The sequence below is a fragment of the Chlamydotis macqueenii genome, chromosome 11, assembly GCF_036417535.1.
Source record: "Chlamydotis macqueenii isolate bChlMac1 chromosome 11, bChlMac1.mat, whole genome shotgun sequence".
Classification (NCBI taxonomy): domain Eukaryota; kingdom Metazoa; phylum Chordata; class Aves; order Otidiformes; family Otididae; genus Chlamydotis; species Chlamydotis macqueenii.
Genome location: NC_141566.1, coordinates 661,856 through 687,247, shown reverse-complemented (window position 1 = coordinate 687,247; position 25,392 = coordinate 661,856). Strand labels below are relative to the sequence as shown.

The 25,392-nt window shown below is 59.9% G+C and overlaps 3 protein-coding genes across 5 annotated transcripts; 2 read left to right on the top strand and 1 right to left on the bottom strand.

Moving 5' to 3' along the window:
• Positions 1 to 2,745: 2,745 nt before the first annotated feature.
• Positions 2,746 to 7,462, top strand: LOC147599326 (uncharacterized). Its single transcript, XM_086756671.1, has 5 exons — positions 2,746 to 3,835; positions 6,132 to 6,275; positions 6,561 to 6,605; positions 6,869 to 6,974; positions 7,312 to 7,462. Exons 1-5 carry the CDS (start codon positions 3,739 to 3,741, stop codon positions 7,460 to 7,462), a joined length of 543 nt encoding a protein of 180 aa, XP_086612797.1. The 5' UTR covers positions 2,746 to 3,738.
• A 1,077-nt stretch (positions 7,463 to 8,539) lies between these two features.
• Positions 8,540 to 17,061, bottom strand: CLIC2 (CLIC family member 2). Its single transcript, XM_086756696.1, has 6 exons — positions 16,860 to 17,061; positions 11,918 to 12,027; positions 11,365 to 11,490; positions 10,229 to 10,335; positions 9,655 to 9,836; positions 8,540 to 9,495 (listed from the first exon to the last, which is right to left on the bottom strand). Exons 1-6 carry the CDS (start codon positions 16,908 to 16,910, stop codon positions 9,334 to 9,336), a joined length of 738 nt encoding a protein of 245 aa, XP_086612822.1. The 5' UTR covers positions 16,911 to 17,061; the 3' UTR covers positions 8,540 to 9,333.
• A 189-nt stretch (positions 17,062 to 17,250) lies between these two features.
• On the top strand, positions 17,251 to 25,392 carry LOC104483620 (protein eva-1 homolog C). 3 transcript variants are annotated; one of them, XM_086756694.1, is made up of 9 exons: positions 17,251 to 17,918; positions 18,678 to 19,235; positions 21,436 to 21,635; positions 22,649 to 22,772; positions 22,981 to 23,133; positions 23,285 to 23,428; positions 23,588 to 23,659; positions 24,034 to 24,123; positions 24,811 to 25,392. In XM_086756694.1, exons 2-9 carry the CDS (start codon positions 19,154 to 19,156, stop codon positions 25,194 to 25,196), a joined length of 1,251 nt encoding a protein of 416 aa, XP_086612820.1. In that variant the 5' UTR covers positions 17,251 to 17,918; positions 18,678 to 19,153; the 3' UTR covers positions 25,197 to 25,392. The 3 variants fall into 3 exon arrangements, with proteins under 3 accessions (XP_086612820.1, XP_086612819.1, XP_086612821.1); XM_086756693.1 differs by having other exon boundaries at positions 18,624 to 19,235; XM_086756695.1 differs by lacking the exon at positions 24,034 to 24,123 and having other exon boundaries at positions 18,624 to 19,235.

Here is a 25,392-nt window from a genome sequence, read left to right as displayed (position 1 = left end):
GGGGCTGTTTGTACCCTGGATCTGTCCCCTCCAACCGACCACCTTGTCCCCGGCAGGGCCTGAAGCCCCAGCACCGCTCCCAAAGGCGGTTGCACAGCAGCAGGGCGTTTGCAAGGAGCCGCTCAGCAGGAGCGCGGGTCAGAGCTGCCCCGTTGCGCGCGCTCTTGGGCTCTGGGAAGGCGCCGCAGCCCGAGCTCCTCCGGGCCATTTGCTGGGAGGCACTGGCCTGGCACGGGCGCCAACCTGGCTCCCACGGCCACCGTGGTGCTGGATGCTGGGCTCGTGCTGGGGCACAGCTGGAGCTTTTGTAACAGCCTGCCATGTCTCTACAGATCAAAAGAAAGCAGCTCTTTTCTGGATTTTTGACAGGGCGACCACACTGGTATCCCCGCAGGTGATTCAGGCGAGTTACTCACCGGCAGTGGGACTCACCCCGGCCCGGGGAGGGGCTGGAGCAGCTGAGATGTCCTCGCTCTGTATGAAACAGAGATGTTCGTGTGGAACGGAAAAAGGCAAAAGGCTCGTGACATTTCAAGATGGCATTTAGCAGCTGAAGTTTCTGAGTGGATGTGAGAGAGAGGTTTTTTTCTTCTCCTTGGAGGTGTGAGCGGTGCGTGGGGCTCTGCAGAGCCACAGCAAGAAGGGGCGATGATCGCTGCGGGGGTGAGGTCCAGGCACACCCCAACGCAGAGCTGCCACCGCTGTGAACAGCTCAGGGTCTGGGTGGAGCGTGTCTGGATGACACCCTCCTCTGCTCTGCCTGGCCGGGCGTTGCACATCGAGCAGGGTGGGGTTGTGCTGGAGGAAGGAGCAGCCCCCAGCCCCAGCCAAGCCCCTGCAACAGGATGCCCGGCTGGGTGCCTCCATCCCTGCTGCAGCGCCCAGGCATGCGCACACGCCTGGCTCCCACCTCGTGCTGCAGCCTGGCGCCGGATGAGCCAGCGAGGACTCCTGAGACACCCAGCCCGGCCCCAAGTGTCCATTGTCTCAGAGCTCGGCCGCTGTTTCTCACGCTTGCCTCAGGCCCAGGGCCACAATGCTGTGCCTGGAGGTATTTGGTGTGGAGGTTTGTGGAACCTCTGACTCACCGTGATCGATAAGCTCGTTCCTGGCTGTTCTCCGTGCTGTTGGCGGTGTTTTCAGCTTCTGCCAGTACTAGATCAAAGCAATGAGAGGAACGCAGCTCTTTATTAGAAAAAGCAGTTTTAGGACTATGCAAGAGGGTATTTCTTATTACTAATTCTCAGAGAGCTGAGCTGCCAGCTTACAAAAGTATTGGAGAGTAGAAAATTGCTATGCAGGGGCTAATGGGACTTTTGCAACCGCCACGTAGGAAACATAGCACCTAACAAACACGAGGGAGATGGCAGCTCCTGAAATGACGGGGGAAAATTAATCTCTAATATTTTGTAGGCTGCCAGAATGAAGATCCCTATTTGCCTTTGAAAGCCATGGGAGGCAGAGAGGCAGAGAGAGGCATCTCAGGCTGCAGCCCAGCCCCAGGATCTGCCGTGGCCCTGTGCCCACCCTGCTCTGCCCGCTCTCTGTCCAGCCTGTCACTGCAGCTGCCCTGCCAGCACTCGGGGACAGCCCAGGGCCACCCCAAATCCTGGCAGCCGTCCCACGTACTGTCAAGACAAGGGGCCGGGGACTGTGGGGCCCCAGGCTCACCACCCCTGTGCAAGGTGCCTTTGCGATGGCTCTGCAGCTCCAGGCGGGTTCCCGGAGCAGCACGGGGCAGCAGCGTCAGAGCTGCTGGACCCCATCCTTCAGCCCAAAAAAGCTTCGCGGTTTGGCAGTCTGAGCTGAGCTGTCTCTCCCCGCAGTGCTGGGCCAGCAGGTCAGGAGATGGGTGGTCTTAGCAGCTTGGCTTGGCTGGGGAGCCCACTGGGACCTGGGTGGGGACTGTGGAAGCCCCAAGGGCTGGAGAGCAAGCATCGTGCGTTTGGAGCGTGTGCATGGAGGGCTGCAGGGCTGGCAGGCTGCCGAGATGTGAACTTGTTGGCTCAGAACGGTGTGGTTTCTCCCCAGACAGGAGCTCTCCTGTGGCTCAGCAGGTCGGGACCCAAGCGCTGAGCGCCAGTAGGTGATGGGGGTGCCCGGGTCACCCCAGGGTCAAGCTCTGGGGCTGGGAGGCTGCACAGGGAAACATTCCCACCCCATGCGCTGGTCTGGGAGTACCCTCGTCTGGGGATGCCTGGCAAGCATCTGCGTTCAGGTGGTGCCACAGGCATTCTGCTGAGGCCGAGCTGACAGAGCCACATGTCACCCAGCTCTGTCACCAGGTCCCGTCGCTCCACAGGATGAACTCCCCTGTGCTAGACACAGGTGCCTGAGAGCTCACCCCTGCTCTTCCCAGCAGCAGGCTCAGGCAGGGTCTGTGAGGTACGGTCAGTCCTTGTGCTCCCCGTCCTCCTGATGCACGTGTCAGGGGGTTTCAGGTCTGTGGACAAGGAACGGACTCGGTGGCTCAGCTTGGTGCCTTCCCGCTCCCCTGGCAGTGCTCCGGCACCGTCATCTACAGCTCTCTGCCCACAGACGGCCGTGCTGGCGGTGGCACGCGGCGCAGGCAGAGCTGCCCTCTGAGCTGGGTGCACAGCGTCTCCCGTGACGCACACATGAGTTTGGAGGGGGTTTCCACGCTTCCCCTCCATGGGGGCCCTCTCAGGGCTGTGCTTCCTGCCCGTGTCATGACAGCAGGAGTGATGAGCCTGCCTCCACGATTTTTAATTATATGGCATGAAACCTGGCATCCAGGGGATGGGAGCAGCTAGAAAACAGGCTAGATATGGATTTTTGTCAGGAGAAATGTCCTGGCTGAGCGGCGTGCCTGCTCCAGATGGATGAGCGTTTTGCCTCGTCTGTCTCCCAGCCTGATCTGTCCCTGACAGACAGGGATTTGCAGGCAGAAGTAATGATCTCTTGTTAATGCACCTTTACCACTTTGTGAAGAATGAGAGCCTGTGCCTGGGCATGCAGACACTGTCGTCTCCCTGTTTTCTGGTCAGCAGGGTCGTGGTCAGCCTCTTGGTTAAAAAAGCAGATGTTCAGGCCCACAGGCATCCTGTCCAGTCGCTGTCTGCTTTTTTCCTCTGGAAAAAGAGGCTCCTCTGAACACCAGCAAGGTCAAATACTGTTCCAGCAAGGAAGCTGCAGCTGCTGCCATGGGCAGGGGATGAGCTTTGTCACTTGCTGAGCCCTGTCACTGGGGACCGGGGCACCCACTGAGAACCAGCTTGGGAAGCCCAGGTGGCTGAACACTTTTACCACTGCCCTCGTGTTCCCATGAGAGGTGAAAGGAGCAGGAGACATCTGGTACCCTTGGGAGGAAGATAATGCAAACAGGAAGCATGCACCTATGTGTTTTGTCCAAATGTTGGCCCATGTTGTCTTCTGATCCTCCCCCAGACCCCATCGGTGGCACAGTTAACCTGTCCAGCCTTCCGTAGTGCTTCCTCCCCAGGCACAGCACAGCCAGGGTAACCAGCAGAGCTTCTGAAAACCTGGCCAAGCATTTATCAAGCATCCTTATTCAGAGTGACAGAGATCGAACTCGGGGGAGTGCAGGGCCAGTCGTCTCCTGTCATCAGGATGGATGGCCAACCCAGCAGAAAAGACAACCCACCTGATAAGAGCATATTGATCACAGAGAGCTGGAGGACGTAAAAGAGAACTGCTTCACACTCCCTCACTCACAGGCTCCTAGGAAATTGGTCAAGGCTTGGAGAAGGAGCAAAGATGCCTTTCCAGAGGATAGTTGTCACCTTGGCACTACTGTTAGGGGCTTGCTGCATCAGCGCTTATCCTGTCTACCCTGGAAGCAACAGTGCCGAAGGTAAGGACAGCTGACTTGGGCGGCTGTGCCCAAAAGCCCAGTGGGGTTTGTCCCTGTGCATCACTTTGTGGCTGGCAGCGAATGCCAGCGCAAACCACATGGCTTGTATCTGGTGTTTCATGGGGGCCTGGCTGCTGCAGGCATGCACAGCAGTAGAGTTCCCTTCATTGCTCTTTGGGCAGAAAGACCTGCTGGCCTGGGGAGGGTTCTCCCCAGCATTGTTAGGAGTAGTGTCTGTCCACCAAGGTTAAACCCATTCCTAGTGTGATCTGGCTGGACAAGAGAAGACCATCCCGTACGCAAGGGACTGCTTTGGCTGTTGAACTCTGCAGGCAGCAGAGCTTGGGTGACGTGTCCAGGCGCTCTGGGTTGCCCTGGGGCAACCAAACAGCCAGCCTGGGGCATACAAACAAAGCATCCCTCTAGACGTGATATTCTTCTGACACCCTATGTGGAGATGAGGGAATTGCAGCTCACGTGCAGAGCGAGCAGCACACACGGGGTGGCCTGGGACAGTCTGCGATGGGGTGAGCTCTGCTCGTAGTCACAGGGCAGGTAGGAGCCTCCTCAACAGCCACGAGATACAGCACTGCGACGCCAGCCAAGTGCACCGTGTGCCGGGGGCTTCACAGCCACACAGTGCCCTGCCGTGCATCACTGCATGCGCGCCAGTGCCCCAGGGGACCGGGGCGGCAGAGGCAGTGTCTGCTGGGCTCACGGTGGGTGGCACCCGCTCGCATCCACCCTGTGGACCTCGTCCATACGTGCTAGGACCTACCAGCAGGGTCAGCACTGGTTTGGACACTCTGGGCTTCCTGATGCTGGAAAGAAGTCACCGGGGCAGAGCTTGAGTCCTGAAGGAGAGCATGGCCACAGCCTGCAATCCGCTTGCGCAGCCCCTGGCAGCGGCCCCAGCGCTGCGTGCTGCCTGGTGCTTCAGGCAGAGGGGCTGCTCTCATCGTTTGGCTAACTCCTGGGGACTTCCAGAGCTTTTGTAGCTTGACCACATGTCTGAGGCGAAGGAAACACAAAGCCAAGTACTTGGGACTGCTCAGCTCCCAGAGCTTGGTGGAAGCTTGCTGGGGCCTGCGAACGGGCAGGCACTGGAGGAGGGATGGGTCGGAGGGTGAGACGCTGGAAAGCCCCCGGCTCACCAGCTGGTTTCCAGTTAAGCGCAGTCAGACAGCAAGGGACTTGTAACCTTAGTCGTAGCTATGTCCCTAATGCTTACTTTGTGGTGATCGTAGACTATCGCTTTCCTTGGAGCAGTGCAGACAGGCTGTGGGACAGACTCACAGGGGCAAGAATTCTGCTTGCACTCTCCTGAGGCGTTACCTGGGATATCGGGGGTCTGGCCTTGACCCTTCGCAGCTCCCACTGCTGCAGCCGGGCTAAGATGGGGTGCTGCAGAGCTGCCCTCAGAAGGGTTTTCTGTGGCAGGGGGACCCGGGCAGCTGATGGGGGTGTTCTCCACCTCCCCGGGCAGTCGTGCTGATGGCAACACCAGGCAGTGCGCACTTTTTGCCTCGGCTTTCAGCACTGTCTCCCATAACATCCTCATAGGCGAGATGCCCAAGTTCCGGTTAGGTAAGTGGGCAGTGAGGCGGGTTGAAAAGTGGCTGGATGGAGGGCTGTGATCTGCGGCACAAAGTCCAGCTGAAGGCCAGTCACCGGTGGTGCACCCTGAGGGCTGGTGCTGGGGACAGTTCTGTTCAACACCTTCATTAATGAGCTGGACGATGGGACAGAGCGCACCCTCAGCAAGCTGGCGGTTGATGCAAAGCTGGGCGGGTTGGGTGATAACCACAGGGTCGTGCTGCCATCCTGAGGGACCTGGACAGGCCAGAGAGATGGGCTGAGAGGGACCCGTGCAGTTCAGCAGGGAGAAGTGCCGAGTCCTGCTCCTAGGGAGGAGCAACCCCAGGCACCAGGACCTGCCAGGGCTGTACTGGTCAGCACCAAGGTGACCACAAGCCAGCACCGTGCCCTTGCAGCAAAGGCAGCCAGTGGTGTCCTGAGCTGCATTAGGAGGAGCACAACTGCCGGCCGAGGAGATGATCCTTCCCCTCTGAGGGGGACCTGCAGCGCCACGGCCAGCATGGTTCCTCACCTGGGCTGGCACACGTGGCCGGACAGGGAGACGAACCCTAGACCCCCTCAACTAGCCTGCCATTCTCGGGATCTGTAGACCACGCCAAGGCTCTCCGTCCCGCTGCCCGAGGAACAGGCACAGCTCAGATGAGCCACTTTATCCCTGTCAGTGTCTCCCAATTCAACCCAGACCTTATACTGACAGATTTTAACCTGGCTGGTGGTGTAGTTGGCTTCGTGGCTGACAGCAAGCCTCTAGCAGGACTCCAGCCGTCCAGGAACCTGAACCAGGCTCTGTCTGCGCCGGAGGAGGGAGCAAGCCACGACGAGAAAGCAGCTCGTAGCAAGGGTGAGTCCCAGAGCTCAAGGTGAACGGCACCCAAGGATGGGGCTGGTGTGGGGGCACACGTGGAGGGAGGCAGGCACTGGGATGCTCTTGAAGAGGTGAAAGGTTGCATCCAGGACGAAGGAGTCCTGCTTGTTAGGTGCTCCCAGGGAAGCATGGAGAAGCAGGCAATGGTGCTATGTCCCCTCTCCTTCTGACATATCTTCCCTTGGCTCTTGTCCCCTATGCTGGGCCCATAGCCCCTGAGTGCTCGTGGCATTTCTTTTTTTTTTTTTTTTTTTTTTTAAGGAAACAAAAGCACTCTTCAGGAGGATGGCCCTGACCGCTTGGTGAGTGGGGGCTGCCTCTCCAGCTCAGGGGAGGGTGGCCCAGGGAGACGCTGCGGGGCAGGGAGTTTGATGGGCCAGCTCCCCACGCAGTCCCAGCAAACCCCATCCCTGTTGTCCAGTAAACAGGGACTGAGGGACTCCCGCTCGGGTGCTGACACTGCTTCCCTCCATGGCCCAGCAGTGAAGGGAAGGGATTTGGGGACTGGTTTTGCCAGATGGGCACCACCCACGTGCGATGGTGCTGTGGTGTTGTGCCACCGCCAGTAGAAGACCTTGATGCAGTCCTCTGGAAGATGGTGGCAGCAAGTGAGCTCCAGAGCCAGGGGTTTACCCAGACAAACCAGACCGACCCCTCAGCAACCCAGCAAGAGAGGTGAGTGTCCAGCTCCCAGCGGGTCCTGGGACCCAACCCACCACCGATCTGCAAAGGGGCCACAGCAAGCAGGGGCTGGGCTTGGGGTGGAGGATGCCCATGAGGTGCGGTGAAGGATGCTCGTGGTTTGGGGTAGAGGGTGCCCATGGTCTGGGGTAGAGCGTGCCCATGGTGTGGACTAAGGCATTCAGCGCCCAGGCTCTGCTCCTAGAACTGACTTCAAAGCCAAAGGAGAGCCTGGCAGAAGAGACAGACATCTCCCTTCATTTAAAGTTTTTGACTGTAGCCAAGCACCGCTGCAGCCCCTCGCATGGGTGTCTTTTCCTCTTCCTCCCAGCTTGCTTCTGGAAGTACTGTGTTACCAAATGAGGAGTACGGGAGGAGCTCTGCCTGCCGCCCGCCTGCCGCTGCTGCCCCAATGCCTTCCGGCGAGGCCACCCACCCGCGACCCCACACCCCGCTGCCGGCGGGTTTGCACAGAGCTTTGAAGGTCTCCAGTCCTTTGTGGGGAAAAGGGGAGAGGGTCTGCAGCAGAGCAGGGGTGTCAGGGGGTAGAGGGAGAGTCCCATGCGGGTCCGGGCCGCAGGACAGTGTTTCTCCCATACCAGTGGACCTCCAGGACCCGCAGCAAGGCAGGGCTGCCAGTGTGGCCTGGCAGGGCTGCGCTGGCTGCCAGCAGCAGCTGAATAAACCCCTCGCACCAGAGCAGCGTCCTGTGGTCACTGCAGCCTCACACCGCAGGGTGCTCCGTCCTCCCGCCACCGCATGCACGGCGCGGGCAGACCGCAGCGCCAGGGCTCCGCGGAGGGGACGTCCTTCCTGCTGCCCACACGCCAGTGAGCCAGGGCAGCAGAGACCCTGGGCTCCAGCTTCGCTTGTGCTCAATCTCAAAAGGGTGTCCACCATGCGGCAGCCCCTCCTCCTCCCCCTACAGCCCCCTCCACACCCGGTGCCCTTGGCCTGTGCGCCGACAGTACACAAGCGAGGCATATTAAAATATAGTTTATTGCTGTTCTTAGTTTAAAAAAACCCAACCCAAAATCTTTTAATAACAAAACCAGTCCCCAAACCCTGGGCTATCAGAGGCAGGCTTGCAAGGACAGACCTTTTAGTGCAAAGAGGGGCGTGGCAGTGAGGGCGGGGGGGGGTGTCTGCTGTCTCCGTGTCCCCGCGGGACCCACCACACTCACTGTACAGTATTTTTGTGCCTGCGGGGCTGGCTGGAGAGGGCTGGCTGAATTCACGGGCACCGGTAGGAGCCCTTGGGGGAGCTGGAGGTATCCGAGGGGGAAGGACAGGATGTCATGGCTGTGCAGAGTGGCTTTGGTTCCTCTTGCATCAGCAGCACTGGATGGGAAGGCACTCCACTGAGCCAGGGAGCACCAAACCTGCCCACGTATCTCCTGCAGACACAGCGCTTTGCAAAGCAGCTTCTGCCTGCTCTCTCAGGCCCTCCAGTACTGGACTGTGGAAACCAGACAGATGCCCTACCCAACGCCTTTGTCTCCCAGTCAGGTGCCTGAAGTGTTGGTGGGGACTGGAGAGGGGGTGGTGAAGCTGGTGCTGGCACACACGGGAGGGATGCCCCGATGCTCATCCCTCCATCCTCAGCCCTTCGCGAGTCCCCGCGCCCCTCCTTCCCTGCGCACAGCAGGTCCTGGCACTTTCGCACCAGGCATCATTCCCAGCATCTTCCTGCCCCCGTGTCCTAATGGGGAGTTAGACACGCATTACAGCTCTCTAGCAGTGAGAATAATTTGTCACTGCAATGAGCTACCGGGGGCAGAGGCTTTCCCTGTCTTCAGATGGAGCCCAAATGCCCAGGTGGAAGAGAGAGCTTGCCCAAACGCAGGGTGCTGTGCAAGGGGCAAGCCAGCAAATTCAAAAGGCTCCCACCCAGGTGTTGTGCTGAGATCCCAGAATGCCTCTTCCTGGGCATACAGGATGGCCGGGACTGCACGGGGCCGCAGATGGGGCGGCAGGGCTGGCAGAGCCATTTGGGGAGGTCTCATCTCTTCCACCAAAATGCCACTACAGAAAGCTAGCGCTCAGCTTTTCACATGATGCGTGACTGTAGGCCATGAGATCCATCTTGGGGGAGTAGGGATGCAGTCGCCGCTGCAGCCACGCAGGGACCGGTCCATACACAAGGTCAGCGCTGTCGGCTGCAGCTGGCCGGCAGAGGAGGAGAAGGGAGTGGCGGGGTGCTGTGAAGCAAGGCGCTATTTCTGAAAGGCAGGAGCTAGCGGTGCTGTAAACCCCCTGCAGTCCCTCCCTCAGCTGGGGTTTGGTTGTGTCAGGACTGGGGAGGTGGAGGGCTCGGACAGCGGCAGTGCTGCCGGCGCATCCCGCAGAGGAATTAGGTCATCTTCCTTGCGACGCTGGCGTAGGTATGCTCTATCTCCTCATCCGCAGGACACGTGTGGCTGAACTCATCGCAAGCGTAGGCGTTGTTGAGATAGCGCCAGACACCCGTCATGTCCGCTGGGATCTCGAAGTCGCGGTACTTTTTGGCTGCAATCTATAAAGTAGAGGAGGAGGAGGCTGAGACCACTCAGACCTGGGGAAGATTCACTCTCTGGCTTGGTGAGGGGACAAATACAGCACCCCCAGCCCCCTGTTTGCATCACCCCGCCCTGTCACCCCCCCCCACCTTGGCCCTGGGAGCCAGTGCTGTTACCTTGATGATATGCAGTTTGGGCAGAAGGTTGCAATCAGCCAACGTCAGGTGGTCCCCATCCAGGAATTTCCTCTTGGAGATGGTGATGTCCTCCACACTGTCTTGGTCGATCTCCTCAGGGAGAGGAGTGTTTAGGTAGACATCCAGCCGATGAAACTCCCGCAGCAGGGCCTTCTCGAAGTCTGTGTGAGCAAGGAAACGTGCACTTAGCCTGGTACCCAGGGTTGTGCTGGGGTGGCTGAGCCTCTTCCAGGCTTTGCACACAGGGACAAAGCCCTGAGGGCCGCACTGGTGGTGCACAGCACCGGACCCTGGCCAGAGTCTCTGCTCCCAGGGGATCCCAGTAGCATCACCCCACGCTCCCCTGCGGGACCTGCTCTCCCCAGCGCCTGCACACGTGGCCATTAGCCCTGCAGAGCGCAGAACTGCCCACTCCTCCGCTTCCCAAGGAGGCTGTGGTGGGGAAGGCAGCAGGAACCAGCTGGCAGCAGGACTGGCCCACAGCAAAAGCCTCTTTCCCCCACTGCGCAGCGTGGCAGATCACAGCCCCGCAGCCCCCACTCGCATTTCTTACTGATATTTGCTTCCTTGCGTGGGTTCTTGATGTACGCCGAGAACTTGGCAAAGATGTCACTCCCCACATCAAAGGACTCCTTGTACTTGGGGCTCAGGTGCGGATACCTTTAAAGAGACACTCGTGTCAGCGCCGGCAAGGATGGAGGCAGAGGTTCAGCTGCCTGGTCCTCAGCTGCGCTATCTCCCAGGCCACGGTGCCCATGGCTGGTACTGGAGGATGCTGGTGATGTTCAGCTGGTTGTGGGAGAACAGTGATGCTTTAAATTACTGCAGCTGCCACGCTGGGAGCTGTATTCTCTTGGGTGTTTGCTAGGGGAAAATCAGAGGACAGAAACTCCGCAGTTTGGGGACGGGACGCTGGTGGCAGCAGAGCTCTGTCTGCAGGCAGCTCTGGCCCGGCGCAGAGGACATGTGTTGGCACAGGCGGGCTCCCATGACTTCCTCAGGAACAGCCTCTCGTTTGCCGACGCATCCCAGGGCGCACTGCAAGGGCAGACGTGTCCGAGGACGCGAATGAGGAGCGCATTTGAAGCTTCCTCTTTTGCACGCAGCCAGAGGGTTTGCAGCCGCGCAGGGCCCGGGTGCGCGGGCGGCGGGCAGCGCTCTACGTGAGCTCAGGGGGACCGGCCGCCCCCGCAGCCCTTTGGGCGAGCTGCACTGCTGCATTCAAGCAAGGGCGTTTGGTTCTGCTCAGCCAAGCGTACCAGATACGAGTGAGCAAAGGGGGTCTCATGTTCCCCCTCTGCCTTGACACCAGCTGCCATAGCCAGCTGCAATACCGCCAGCTCTGGGGGTCCCGAGCCTGCAGGGACCCCCTTGCACTCTCCCTCTCCCCCGCAGCCCCGCCTGCGCCAAGGGACCATGCGTTTCCTCCCATTGTTTTCCATGGTAGCCTGACCCTGTCCCCTCGCAGCCTGACTCACTGCCTTCCCCAGGGGACGCGGCCCCTCAACATCGCAACCCCGGCCCTGCAGAGCACAGCTTGGGGTGCTGGGTGGGGAGCAGCCCCCTCCTCAAGCTGCTCTCAGGCAGCTCCTAGCACCCTGCCTCAGTTTCCCAATCCACTGAGCACTACGCAATGCCGCAGTGTGCCCACCAGGCCCCAAAAGGGGGAACGAGCGAGTTTGCAATTACGTGGGTGGGCCCAGGGTCTGCTCCAGGAACTCTTCGATCTTCATGAAGTCTGTTTTCAGCTCCTTGTTGAACAGTAAGAAGGGTGGGTTGGTGCCCGGCGCCAAATCTTTCAGCTCTTCAGGTTTCCTGGAGCAGAGAAAATAAGTGGCCTCAGCGCCCGCAGCCCGCCTGCACCCACCAGCTTCCCCGGGGCGAACAGACAAGGCTCGGCGGGGACAGGACCAGAGCCAGAGCTTCCCCATGCTCTGCTGGGTTTGGGGGGCAGAGAAGTGCCCCCCAGCCTCTCAGTCTGCCCTGCGGTGCCTCAGACTCGTACCCACACCCAGCAGGACAGGGGGTCCCAGTGCCATGCGCGCACTGGCAGGTGGCTGGAGCTCCGTGCTGGCCCACTGCCTGCACCCAGGGCGTGAGGGCAGTGTGTAGGCAAGGACTGTCACCCCTGTCCCTCGCAGGGTGGGTGCAGGCAGGAGGGAGGAAAGTGCTGCTGGGGAGAGATGAGCCGGGGGGTGTCTCCCCACTGCTGGTACAGAGCTGGGTTGTGGTGCCATCTCACCTGGTCATGTCCACCGTGGTGACGTTGAACTTAACCCCTTTGAGCCACAGCACCATGAAGAGGCGCTGGCAGAAGGGGCAATTTCCAATGTTTTCTCCATCCAGACCAGCCTGCCAGGAAAGCAGAGAAAGGAGGATTCAACCCATCAGCTGGGCTCACCCAGCCCAGATGGGATGCCTGGAGGTGATGAGCCACCAGAGCCAGTCTCGGGAGGAAGGCACACAGAGGGCCTGGCCTGGCACCTTGGCATTGCATGCCGCAGGGAGCCCCTCCCAGCACTGGGGGCTCAGCTGTAGGATCCCCTCCCTCAGCCGCGGTCCTGCTGCCACTGGAAAGCATCGGAGAGCATCCTCAGGATGCCTGGGGTTGGATCCTTCCCAGAAATGTGAGATGAAGCTAGGAGGAAGAGGAGAAGGAGGCAGGGGAAGGAGGCGGAGGGTGATTGCTGATGGATGGGGAGGAAGGGAGGGTCTGCTTGGCTGGGAGGCCAGGCTGGAGAGGGCGACAAGAAGGGAAATGTGCTCATGTTTGCCAGGAAGAGTGGTTTGTTTTTGTGTACTGTTAGTGTCTGCCTCGGGTTTTATGTGCATTTAACAAACCCAGGCATGGCTTCCCTGGGCCGATGATGGCCAAGAACCACCCAAAGCAGCCTCTTCAGCCTCGTGGAGGAGAAGGGGCTGGGGGTGGCAGGGCTTGCAGAGGTCAATTTGCACTGGCATTCCACAGAGCATCGGTGGGGAATGGAACTGCGTGTCAGCTCCTAAAACTTCGATCACGTGCAGACAGTCCCTTTCAGCCCCTCTACATGGACACAGCCGTGGTGTCTCAGCACTCAGGGGGCTGCTCTGTGACCAGGACAGGGTCAAGGAGCACTGGGGACACCAGAAAGCATGGACAATCTTCCCAAGTCCCCCCAGGGCTCCCTCATCAGGGTCTCACACAGGTGATGCCCATTCAGCAATCCTAAGGGAAAGCAGCAGCAGGTGGAAGGAAGCCCATTTCCTTCCTGAAACTCCTTATGAGGAGTTTGGCTAAGAAGAATGGGGCAGGTTCCCCTCACTGCATAAAAACTGGTGCAGATGCTGCTCAGAGAGGGAAGTTGTGCTGAGGTATGAGAAGTAAAATGGTTCACAGGAAACAGCTTCTTTCAGAAAGTTAACTGGTTCTGCAGCTGCATGTGAACCATGGTCCTCCGGCGCGTGTGGCAGCCCTGCCACTGCAGCAAAGAGCAGCACAGCTCATGCCGGCTCCTTCACAGAGGGATGCTGCTCCCACAGAGCCCCACTGAGGCGGCTCATGCCCTGCGGCTATGTGCTAAGCCTTGATATCTGCTGGTGAGCTGAAGCCCAGAGGCTAAGAAGAAAGGTGATGAGATTTGGGAGGATCTGGTGGTGCAGAAGACAAGTAGCAGCAATAACATCCAGGGTGGGCAGCTGGAGGTGGCTCCAGAGCTTGCACCACCCTGGGGCCCTGAAGACAGGACGGCTGAGGATACTTCATTAGCAGAAGATGCAGAGGCCCGTGCTTGGCTCTCCTGGGCTGGGGGTAAGTGCCATGAGTTACATGTCTGTATCTACGGGTGCCCAGAAACTTGCGGACACTGGAGTGCTCAGCCTCTCCAGGAGAGAAACACCACCTTCTCTTACCCGAAGGGAGTCAGTAAACCCATCAAAAAAAAAAACCCAGCACTCTGAGTGGCCAACTGGAGGTGACGGTCTGCTTTTCCACTGTGCCAACACCTTTTAGTCCTTCCAGAGGAATAGAAATTACTTTTAACCAGTACTTCCTATGCTCAGCTGCCATGAAATGATGCTCCTGAGAAAGGAAACGGGACCTGAGAAATGTATTGATTCTCTAGAATATACCCAGAAGTGAAGCTGAGTTCACGCACGAGGCTTTTTGCTGGCTATTAATAAGAAATGCTCCTGCATAGATGCCGCTCAGGACCATCCTGTGTCAGCTTACAGCAAATAAGGCTTCTTTGATAATGGGTAAAATTGTGTATCTGGATGTCCTGTGAGGGAGCTGAAGGGTAGAGTCAGAAAACAGCCACGAGGGCTGCCTCGGCATGAGAGCAGCGCATCTCTGCCCCCTTCTGCTCTCCATCATCGCTGGCACAAGCCAAAACTAATGCCATCCTTTGGAGCACCTCCAACACCGGTAGCTCAGAAGGTGTGTCTGTGGCTGCCCCGCACAAGGACCGACGTTTTCCTCCCTGCTCTCCTGAGATGGCCTGTGCTGGAGGCAGAGGAGATGGCAGCCAGCTGCTGAGCTCCCCTTTGTTTTCCTCGCCCAGCACAAGGTTGGAGTGAGGGAGCTTAATTGCAATTTGTTTTGTTGGCTCTGTGGGAGCTGCTGTGCGGAGCCAAGGCAGCGAGTGGCTCCGGGGGAGTCGCACGAGAGGCAACAGTGGTGCTGGAGGGTACGGTCGGGTGGGCGAGACACCCCTCACCGGGGCTGCTCTGGTCTTGGGCTGTGTTTGCCTGCTTCAGGCTTCTCTGAGCTTGTCTGGTAGCTCCAGCCTGTAAGCAGCTCACGCTGGCTTTCCCCCTTGTCTTTTAAAAACAGAGGTGAGAAATTCTGGACCAGAGTGAAAGGAAAATCAGGATGGCTTCTACAGGGGAAAAAAATTAAGCCAGGCCTATCCCAGGATGCTCAGAGCCAAATCTTTGTCTGGAGCAAGCGGAAGGCAGCTCCACCAGCACTCGGGCGCTGCTGGGGGGGCACTGGGCTCTGGCACCCGCGCAGCTGCAGGGAGAGCTCTCCAGGAGCCGGGGATGCTCTGGGGAAAGGGGCTTGGGGAGGCTCACAGCCACACGCCCTCCCTCCCCAGCAAAAGCCGAGCAGCACGGCGGGGAAGTTGCTGCTCTTCACTTCCCTCTCTGAAGAGAGCCTCTTCCACTGCTCTCACTGAGCTGCAGGAGGGACCGGGGTGTGGGTTGCAGAGCCTGCAGCGCCCCCCCGCCCCCCCAGACTAACTTTCCTCACCCTTTGCCCCTCTGGATGATGGATAAACCCAGCGTGGGCTAGCACAGCGTCTCCAGGGAGGTGCAGGTTTTTAGCCCCAACTCTGAGGTCTCACGAGGCTGCATGAGGCATTAAAACCCCAAGTTCCTTAGCAGTTCCTGTGGTTTCCCCCTTGGTGAAACGGCATGAAACGGGGTGGGAGGAGCGGTGCAGCTCTGCGTGCTTGGGGAACTGCTAAGTGCTCAACACTCACCGCAACCTGTCCATAGCTCCTACAGCCACCCCAAAAGCTGGGAAGCAGCCTTGGAGGTGGCTAAATCCCTCGTGGGGCTGAGGGGCAGAGCCTCCGCCCGGGCAGGTGGGACGATGCTCTCATCCGGGACCATGGCAGGGTGGGAAATAGCCACCGTTTTGGGGACCGCCTGCCCCAACCCAAAAGCGATGCGGGAGCTGCTTCTCACCCTCCATGTCCTCACCAAGTTAACTTTGGCATTCACGAAGTGAAAGCTGGGCAGGGGTGGCCCGCCGGTAGGCGCTAGCGGGAGCACTGCTCTCCCCGCCATTCACAGCCACTGCAGGTCACGCCAGCAGCTGCGTGGCAGAGCGGACCGTGGCCCAGAAGCAGTGCGAGGTGCCCATGTCACAGAAGGGCGCCTGTCTGCAGCTGGGAGCTTCAGTAAAACCAGGTCCTGAATGGCAGGAGGAGGCACACCATCAATTTCTCTGTTAACAGACAAGCCAGAAGGGTTTTTTTGTGCTAAATTAAGGGGCAGGGGAAGTCCTGACAATGCTACTGCTTTGTTTTCTGTTTTGTTTCCCTTTGAAAACCCCCTTGAACATGCTGCCGCCATTGTAGTGACCTCAGGTGCCATTTTCCTCTTCTCCCCAGCCATCCTGGGTAAAAAGCAGTGCTAAGAGGGGAATTCAAGACCCAAATTCCTTGCGCTAAGAAAACACACTTGTATGGATTCAGCTCAGCCAGTTCGGTGCCTGGCAAGCACCGCCATGACCGCAGTTTTGGTGAGGGGATGGGGAGAGCCCTCCCATGACTGCTCAGATAATCCTGACCAATATGTGTTTCCAGCTACGACCAAGCAATGCGCACATGGAGCCCAGCACTGCCGGCTGCCCACACCAGGGAAGCCGATACCTCTGGCCAGGCACCGCGGTCCTTTCAGGTACTGAGCTGTCCTAGGGCGAGAGAAGCGAAGCTGAGCAGCTGCGGGGAAACCGCCCTTAAAACCTCTGCGTGGTGGCACGGGGAGGCATCGTTCCCCTGGCCGTTGTCACTTGACAGCGCATCCCGGGGGCCCCCCAGCATTGCTGCTGGCAGTTACCAGCCACCGGCTTCAGCTCCTCTCTTTCTACACCCGGTACATCCACTGCAGATATTTGAGCTTGAGTGTTAAAACGTTCCAGGGCAGTGTTCAGAACACTGCTTAACAGGGGGAAAGAAAAATCCAAAAACATTTCCAGCTAATAATCCCCCTGGCTGCTCTGCGAAGCCGCCCCATCCCGCCCACACGTGGGCACCAGTGCCGGCTCGCTGCGCTCTGTTTCACAACCCTGGCTCTCAGGAGAAGCTGAAGTGGCTGCTCTCAGCCCTCCTGCTTGCTGTTCCCAGGCTGGGGCTTGTCCTATCTGGGTTTTGAGAGGCGCGTGTGCCCGTTCCTCCGTTACCCCAGCTGCCAGCAGTGCCATTCCCCTGGGATACGCAACAACAGTGAGACCAGGACATCTTCTAGGATGCTGGGTGTGACACCCCACCAACCCCCACGCCACCATGCGCCTGGTCCTCTCCTCTGGGCACCCGCTTAGCCAGCCTTCACGGTGAGCAATCCCAAACTTGGTACTCATCTCCAGCCTCCCAAAATGTGAAGGCACCCATGGATGCACTGCCTGCACCCAGCTGGAACCTGGCAAGGATGAGCCTACAGGGAACTGCCAAAAAGCGATCGTCCTTCCCGAGACCCACCTTCACAAACAGCTCAATCTCGGGCTCCTTGGTGGCGTTGTGCTGCGCCATCCTGGCAGCGTGTGGAGGGACCACTGGCTGCTCACTGCTGTGATGAGTTGGTCCGTCCTTTGCAGAGCTCTGACAGGGGAGGTTTTCAGAGGGCTGGCAGCTCAAGCACCTCGGCTGTGCTCGCGCCCTGTGGAGGGCTGGGGCTTGCCCTTTCCTTCCTTTTTAAGCGGGGAGGAGCGATGGGGTGTGCGCTGGGACCTGATGGCGGGGAAGGGGAAGCTGTGGGGCCTCCCAGCTGTGACTCAGCACGGGTCTATCTGGTTGTGTTCTGGTCTATCGCACCCGCCCAGGCGCTGCTTCGGTGCCTCCGAGCAGCGCGCTGGCGGCCCTGGCATTACTGCCATCACTGGCTGCAAGTGGGGGGGTTTTGCAGAGGAAGCATCTCGCAGGCCACTCCTCATGCTGCCCCAGTCTGGTCTTGCACCATTGCCATCCTCTCAGCCTCGTGCCCGGAGACCGGTGCCCCAGGGCTCACCGCTACTTTATCCCTTTGGGGCGAACGAGCGAAGGGCTCAGGGAAGCTGAGCAGGGCAGCCTGGCTGCTTGCTGCGGCTTCTCTGCAGCCAGCCAAGCGCTGCCAGGGCACAGACCTTGGGTAGGAAGGATTGCAAAACCGCCAAGGAGGGAAAGCAAAGAGGCTGGAGCGTGTCAGGGTGCAGCGGGGAATCCCAGAGCGCCGCTGGCAGCAGCCCAGCCGGGGTGCTGCGTGGCAGGGTGACGGGAAGGGATGTCTCCACGGCTGACCCCCGGCAGGGCCCCATTCCTGGAATTTGTGCTGTTTCACAGGAAGGATGACCGGCTTGCTTTCCTCCCCAGGATGGGAGGGAAACATTCGCCGTCAGATCATCCTGGCTGCCATCCCAGCAGACTACTTCCCAGCATCCACAGGCTTAACTCCTCTTTTGGGCGAGAGCTGTCTCACAGCTCGGGACCCCATATCTGGTACCAAGCTCTGCACAAAGTGGAGATCCTGATTGCTTGACTCAGCCCCCGCTCCCCTTAGCTTGGGTAAGCTCAGACTTTCCTGATAACAAAGCATCTGCCCCAAGGCAATTAGGCTGGGAAATGATTTTGCAGGCTCCAGAGGAGTCTCCCCAAGGGATATATTTCTCCTGGGTACTGCTGCACAGCCCAGACTGGTGTTTATACTGTTCGCTGTGGGGGAGGGCATTTTTCTTTCTGCCCCACCAAAACTTTTGGAGAACTTGAAACTCCACCCAATGGGACAGGAAACTCTGCCCAGCATTCTCATAAGCAAGAGGGAAGAATTAGTGGCATTGTGCCTGCCAAGCAAGGCCGCAGCAGCACCCTCAGCACCCATCTCACTCCCCTATCCATCTGCCACCACGGACCCACCAGTGATGCATGCCAGCACCTGCTGCTGCCCCGGCCCCCCCATGCTACCCCTCCCGAAGTGATGCTGTGCCCGTTCCTGGCACTGCCGGCTCCTGCCTTCTCTGCTGCCCTCAGCCCAGGGGCTAAGCAAGCAGCCCCTGCCCCTCGCGTTTCCCTCCGAGCTGCCAGCTGGAGCAGCAGGCAGGAGCTTAACTCCTCTTGGGGGTGGGGGGCACAGGGGTGGCACAGCATCCTCCTCGAGAGATGTTGGAGTGCCTGATATCCAGCCCTGCATATGCTATGGGGACAGAAGGGTGACAGCAAAGACATCCCTGCCTGCGGTGTTTGATGCAGGGAGGGTGTTTGCCTTTTCTGCAGGAACAGCCGCCTTGGGAGGCAGCGCAGGCAGCCCTTCCCTTCCTCCTCCAGCAGTGAATGGCCGGACATTTGCCGAGATAGAGATTACGGCACACGTGTATCCGGATTTCTGCCTCACCGTGTCCATGAGAAAGCAGGGGACATGTTGGAAACCTCGCAAAGCCCCATCCCTCTGCTCAGGAGGAACGGAGGCAGGCGGGAAAGGGCTGCTGGTTTCTCCACCTGCAACAGTGATGCCAAGGCACAGCACTGGCTCACCCGCCACAGAGCGCCTTTGAAAGCATGTCCCTCCTTCCCCGTGGGAGGTGCCCCTGTGCTGAGAGTGTCACAGCTGTCCAAAGCAGCCCCTTGCCTTGGGCAGCAGACAAAAAGCGGGTACGCAGGCTCCCGCTCGGCCCCAGCTGCTTTGGCAGGGTAGAGAAGTGAGCCATTGTCCCTGCACGCTGCCAGCCTCGGTGCCAGCCACTTCCGAGGACCACACCAGCGGAGGCTGCGTGGCGGGACGCAGCAGAGCCGGCAGCGGTTGCACCATGGCCGGGCTTGTGGGACCAGCAGCAGCCCTGGTCCTCCTCTGCCTGGCCATGGGGCTGGAGGCCAGCCCGGAGCTCTCTGGTGAGTTGGGGGGCAGGCAGGGTGACGAGGGATGCTGGGGACTGCACTGGTGTGAGGGGAGGGCGAAGCAACAGCCGAATTGTTGGGGCAGGGATAAGCAAGGCACAAAAAACTGCAGGCCAGAGGGAGTTTGCAAAAAAAAAAAAAAATTGGGTTTTATTTTTTTTAATCCTCAGAGCAGGGCTTGGATCTGAAAACACCCCGTGCATGTCCTGCAGCCCCAGTGTGAGTGGGGGGAGTGGCTCACCCTGCTGCTTCTGCTCCCTCTTTGGAGCAGTTTGGAGGCAGTAATGCAAAAAACCAAATCTTAAGACAGTCCCTGAGGTTTTCTGAGACCCCCTCGGCCATGATGCTCATGCCCTCGGATCTGAGCAGTGTGTGGAGCTGAAGATTCCTGCAGCACCCAGGGCTCCCCTGCGACCCTTTGCTGCTCTGAGAAGGCAAGGGAAGAGGATGGGCTGCAGCTCTACCCAGTCCCCGGCCAGAACCAGTAGCTGCGGTCTCCGGCCAGAGCCACACGTGAGTGGGGGGCCGCAGGGTGGACTGCCACAAGGCACAGCAAGGGACAGATCCTCTCCCCAGATCCTCTCCCTGGGGACAGCGCCAGGGAGCCTTATAGATGCAGCTGAGGCAGAAATTTGGGATCCCTTGTGCCCCAGTGCTTGGGACAGTCAGGATGGGTGCAGGCAGGCTGGGCATCTGGGGGCTGCTGTTCCTCTGAGGGACCCTCTAAAAAAAACCATGCACGCTCTGCCCTGCCAGGCCCAGGCAGTGCAGGGACCCGGCATGATGCCACCGAGCATGGCAGGGTGGGCTGCAGCAGAGAAGGTGTGATTTCATCTGGGCAGAGCTATCTGCACAACCGCACCATCAGGGACTGAGTCAGCAGCACTAGCAAGTGACCAGAATTACTCACAAAATCTGCCTGCAGCCCCCTTGCCACCCAAAAAACCTGCCATCTTCGCAAATGCTCACTGCTCCAAAACTGTGTGATGGAGAACACTCTGTCCCTGTGGCGCTGTTTAAGTCTCGGGTTTTAAATACAAACTGTCGGTGCTGCCAGCCAGCACAGCAGCAGAGGAGGGTGCCTGCTGCAAGGCAGGCTGGATTTGGGGAATCCCATTTCTCCCCCTATTAGTCCCTTGTGGCCCCCACCATCCCCAGGATTTGGCTCAGACCTCTGTGCCCAGGGCTGGCCTGGCAGCAGGGGGTTTGGGCAGCTCCACTGCCAGCTGTCTCGGGGATGGGCAGGCGGGTTTGGAGTTGATGCCAGGCAGAGGTCGAGCCCTGGGTAGCTCAGGAGCCTGCACAAGAGCCTGGCTCGTGCCGCAGATGCAGAGGTGCTGCAGGGGATACAGAGGAAGGAGATGGGAGCCAGCAGCCCCTCGTGGCCCCCAGTATCCATTGATATGGGGCAATGGGAGGAGAGGGGCAGGACAGGGCTTCTCCTGCCCCGCTCTTTGAGGGCACTGCATCCCAAGGGACTGATCCAGCTCTGTGTTCTCCAAGGAACATCTTTACATCTCACTGGAGCTTTGACCAGGCTAAAACAGCTTGTCTGCTCCCATCCACCCTCCTCTGCTTCTCCTTTCCTCTCTCCTCCAGTGCACAGAGGAGCGAGAAAGGGCTCACTTGCCCAAGGCTGTGGCCCTCCCATTCACTCATCCTGTGCCTGCAAGGAGAAAGGAGCCAGCAGCTGCCTGTGTCCAAGGAAAAGATTAACTCCAAGCCGGGGCAGCTCCCAGCTGCGTCTGCTGACATCTCCTGGGAGGGATGCTGGCCGTGGATGCCCAAGGGTTAGCGGCAGCACGGAAGGTCAAAGGGACCCTTTGTGCAGCTGAGCCTGGCACTGGTTTGTGGAGGGACAGAAGGAGAAGCGCAGGGCTGGGAGCCAGTGCTTCCACTTTCTCGCGTGGACTTCGGGGAGTTTGACATGCTGGGGGCTATGGGACAGGGTGCATGTCCTGCCCTGGCCCCCAGCACTGCACTGGGGCTGGGGTGCAAGCCCCTTCAAGGACCCCACAGCTGGGGACTGGGGTCTGTGGCTCACCCACAGCCCAGGCAGCCCCACTCTGGTCCTGTTTGCTCCATAAGTGCTGCAGCCAAGGTCACCACCACCCGCTGTTGGGAGCCCGAGCACTGCCACCGCTGTGGTCTTGATGTCTCCTCCATCCAATGCCGCCCATGCTCTCCCTTTCAGGGTACCTGCGCAAGGTGCTGAGGAACCACACCACCCACACCTGCGACGGGGAGCAGCTCCTCATCGTCTGCCCTCGCAAGACCACTATCAGCATTCTTGGCGCCTTCTATGGGCGTCGCGTACCCAGCCCCAACCTCTGCCCCAGCCCTGGCAATGCTTCGCAGGAGAGCACCGAGTGCACATCCACCACCGCCCACCTGGTAAGGGCCGAGCGTCCCGGGGGGCTGGGCTGCACACCCCTCCTTCCCCAGGTCGCTGGGCTGGGCTGCTGCCATCGGGATTCACCCGTGGGATCCTTTTCTCGGAGCGTTTCTGGGAGACAAGGGTGGACGAGATCTTCTGCACTGGGTCCCAGGGTGGGGCGGCCCTGCCAGAGGAGCCTGGCAGGAGGCACTGCTGCATCCCGTGCCGGCTGCTGGCGGAATCCCGCAGGACGCAGCAGGCGGGGAAGAAGCCCTGGCAGCTGGGGCTGGGTCCCGGGGCGGGGGGCAGCGGCGGGGTGCTAGCTCGGGAAGCGGGACAGGGCCCCACGCGGGCTGATGCGCAGGGCCCCGTGGGTGCGTCCCCCGACGTCCGCACAGCGCTAGGCTCCCCCCAGCCAGAGGCAGCGGCGTCCGTGCCGGGGGGATCAGCGCGGTGCCGTGAGCCCCCGGCCCCATCTTGTGGCCGCGCCTGGGCATTGCATGAAGCCCCGCTGGCCTGGGGCCTGGCCGTGAGCGCGCGGGAGCTGCGCGGGGGCGCGCCAGTGTGAGCGCCTGCGCGGGTGTTTCGCGGGGCCGTGTCCGTGTGCACGCCTGCACGGGAGCTGCACGAGGCCATGTGAATGTGCGTGCCTGCGCGGGCGTTGCGCGGGGCCGTGTCGGTATCCACGCTTGTGTGGGTGTTGCACGGGGCTGCGTTAGCGTGCACGCCAGCACGGGTGTTGCACACGCACGGTGCGGTGCCGGCGCGGTACTGGCATCCTGCGCCGGCACACAGCTCTGTGTGGGTGCAGGGGAGGAACCGGAGGAACCCCCTGCAGAGCTCTCCTATGGCTGCTCGTCCCCCTCTCCGTGCCGACGGCGGCACGGAGAGGGGGGCGAGCAGCCATAGGAGAGCTCTGCAGGGTGAGAGGCCATCTCCCTGAGCCTGCTGGTGGCACCGAGGGAGAGGAGGCGAGAACGGCCCTGGGACCCCTCACCCATCTTCCCCTCCATCCCGCTTTGCTCTCCAGAAGCTGCTGGCGGAGTGCCAGGACCAGCAGTGGTGCCAGTTCTCAGTGCACAGCCAAGTCTTTGGGCTGGACCCGTGCCCTGGGACACACAAGTACCTCATCACTTCCTACAAGTGCCGGCCAGGTGAGGTGGAGCAGGGTCTGGACAATGCTACGTGGGCTCTTCCCTGGCCTTGGCTATTCTGAAAATGGCAGAGACAGGAGCTAGCTGCTCCTGTATCTCACAGTCCTCCTCCAGCCCTGCCCTTGGCAGCCCCTTGGCTGGGCTAAGGGACAAGGGGGCTGCACGTGGTTCAGGATGCGATGGGATACACTGCGGTGCTGCTCCCCAGGGAACCATCGGGTCAAGACTGTGTGCGAGAACGACAAGCTGAGGCTGCAGTGCCGACCAAAATCTATCCTGGCCATTTATTCTGCGAATTTTGGAAGATTCCTGCGGGGCAAACCAGAGTGCGATGCTCTGAACACTGTGGGACCCCATATAGGTATGCCAGAATGGTTTGAGCCAGAAATGGGGCCAGGATCCATGCAGAGAATGTGGCACAAGTATGCCATTGGGCTATACCTGTGCCCCTCAGCCCCAGCGGGCAGGGGCAGGCAAGTCTGCCTGTGGGTCCATGCCCCATGTCTTTGCAGAGTGCTTGGCTCCAGACGCCCTGCGGAGGGTCTCCAAGAAGTGCCACCGCAAGGAGAACTGCACCGTGGCTGCTGACCGGGCCACCTTCGGGGACCCATGCCTCCCCGGCATGAAGAAACAGCTGCGAGTCTCCTACACGTGCGGTGAGAGCCACCCACAGGGCTCGGGGCATGGGGGCCACTGGCTGAGCCTCGTGGTGTCCACCTTGTGCCATGCAGGCAGGGGCGCAGGGCTCCCTGGGGAGGCAGGGGGCTGCTGGGGACGAGCAGGGTGGTGATGCTTGGTGTGTGCTCTCCTTGCAGTGCCCAAGCAGCTGCTGGAGGAGGTGGGCCCTGACACCTCAGACCCCTTCCTGCTCTCGGACTACATGCATGGTAACATGGGGGGGAGGTGCACCAAAAGCAGTGCAGCATCATGTCCGTGCCTAGGTGAACCACCCCTTCCATGGCCTGTCTGCATCCATGGTACCCACTACTGGCACGAGCCCTGCAGCTGCATCCCAGCATCACTGTCCCATGGGTGAAGCCACGCATCAGTCGGTCCCCATGTCTGAGCGGCTGAGAGATGTGGTCTGTTGGGAGCAGGGGAGAGCAGGACACACAGGGGAGCATCCCTAGGGGCAGAAGAGTGCTCATGCAGGAAGGAAGGAGTGTGGCATAGGGAAGGAGGCAGACAGGGGCAGGCAGCTGGGCAGTGGGGTGCTGGGGAGCACCTCATGTCTCAGCCCACGTCCCCTTGTTCACTGCAGGTGGCTGGTACAAAGGGCCCAGGTTCTCCAGGCTCCGGGAAGACCGGATGATTTTCACTAGCTCTCTGGCAGCTTTTGCCCACCTTTGGGGTACGTGCCCTCCCTGGCTCTCACACAGCACCCAAGGGAGCGAGATGGGCTTGGGAGGGTGGCTCAGGTCTCGTGATGGCCCGCTCAGCTCAGAGGCAGCCAGCCCCCAGACCCCTGTGGCAGGGTTGGCAGGCACTCAAGGGAGGAGGGCACCAAGCGCCCATTCTGGGGTTGTGGAGGGCCACATAGGGTGGGAGCTCAGAGGTTGAATGAGCCCCGAGGTCCCACAGCATTGGCAGTTGTGGTGCTGCTGCGGTCCCGCCCACAGATCTTCCTTCTCTGATGGGCTGAATTACTCGCTGGGTCTCCTTCCTTCCTGCTCTGTCTGCAGGGGCACTAATGGAGAGCACCTCTCCACCGGCAAAAATGTCCCTTGCCAGGGGAAATTACTAATTTAAATCCCCTATGAGATGATTCCTCCCCCTGCACTGCTCACCCCACATCCCAGAGAGGGTTCCTATGGGGAAAGGGGCATTTCAGGACACTGGTGGGTGCTGATGAGGCTTTAGGTGATGCTTCCACAATCACTGGGCGGAGTCTGTCCTGCCGCTGCAGCCTGCGTGCTGAGGGCATCCCTGCTCCTCTCCTTTTCCTTCCGTGTTCCCAGCAGAGGGGGTTTTACTGGTACCCCATAGGTTGTGGAGGTGGTTTGTACCCTGGTGTCTCTCTTTGCTCTTCACCCCTCAGGCGTTCCAGAGAAAGTTGGCCTCTACTTTCTTTGTGGAGTCTCGGCAGGCCTCATGCTCCTGCTGTGCATCATCAGCCCCAAAACGACCTTCCTCCAGGAGGTCGGGGAGGCTCTCAAAGACCCAGAGCTGGGGAGCAGCTCGGAGCTGAGCAGGACCAAGCTGCGGGATGAGCAGGACGAAGACCTTCCAGATGACAGCTCCTCGGACTCCTCCTTCCGCCGCCTCACCCGCACCTACCGAGCCACTGACAGCATCTTCAGCCCGGAGCTGACAGCAGCCATGGAGGGAGCGATGGAGCACCAGGACCGCAGCGGGGAGGAGATCTGGATGCCCAAGGAGTCGAGTCCCTATGCCATCCACAAGATCAAATCAGCCACCAAATAAGAACTGGAAGAAAATGGCCAGAGAGCAGCGAGGGGGCGGAGGCTAAGTGGGATCCGACATCATAGTTACACAAGAGTTTGGGCTCCTCAGGGTGAGTGGGCATCCCAAGTGGCAACAGGGCCACAGTAGTCCCCATGTGGCCATCAACCCACTGCTCCACCGGCCTGGAAACCTCTAACCTGGGGGTAAGATGCAG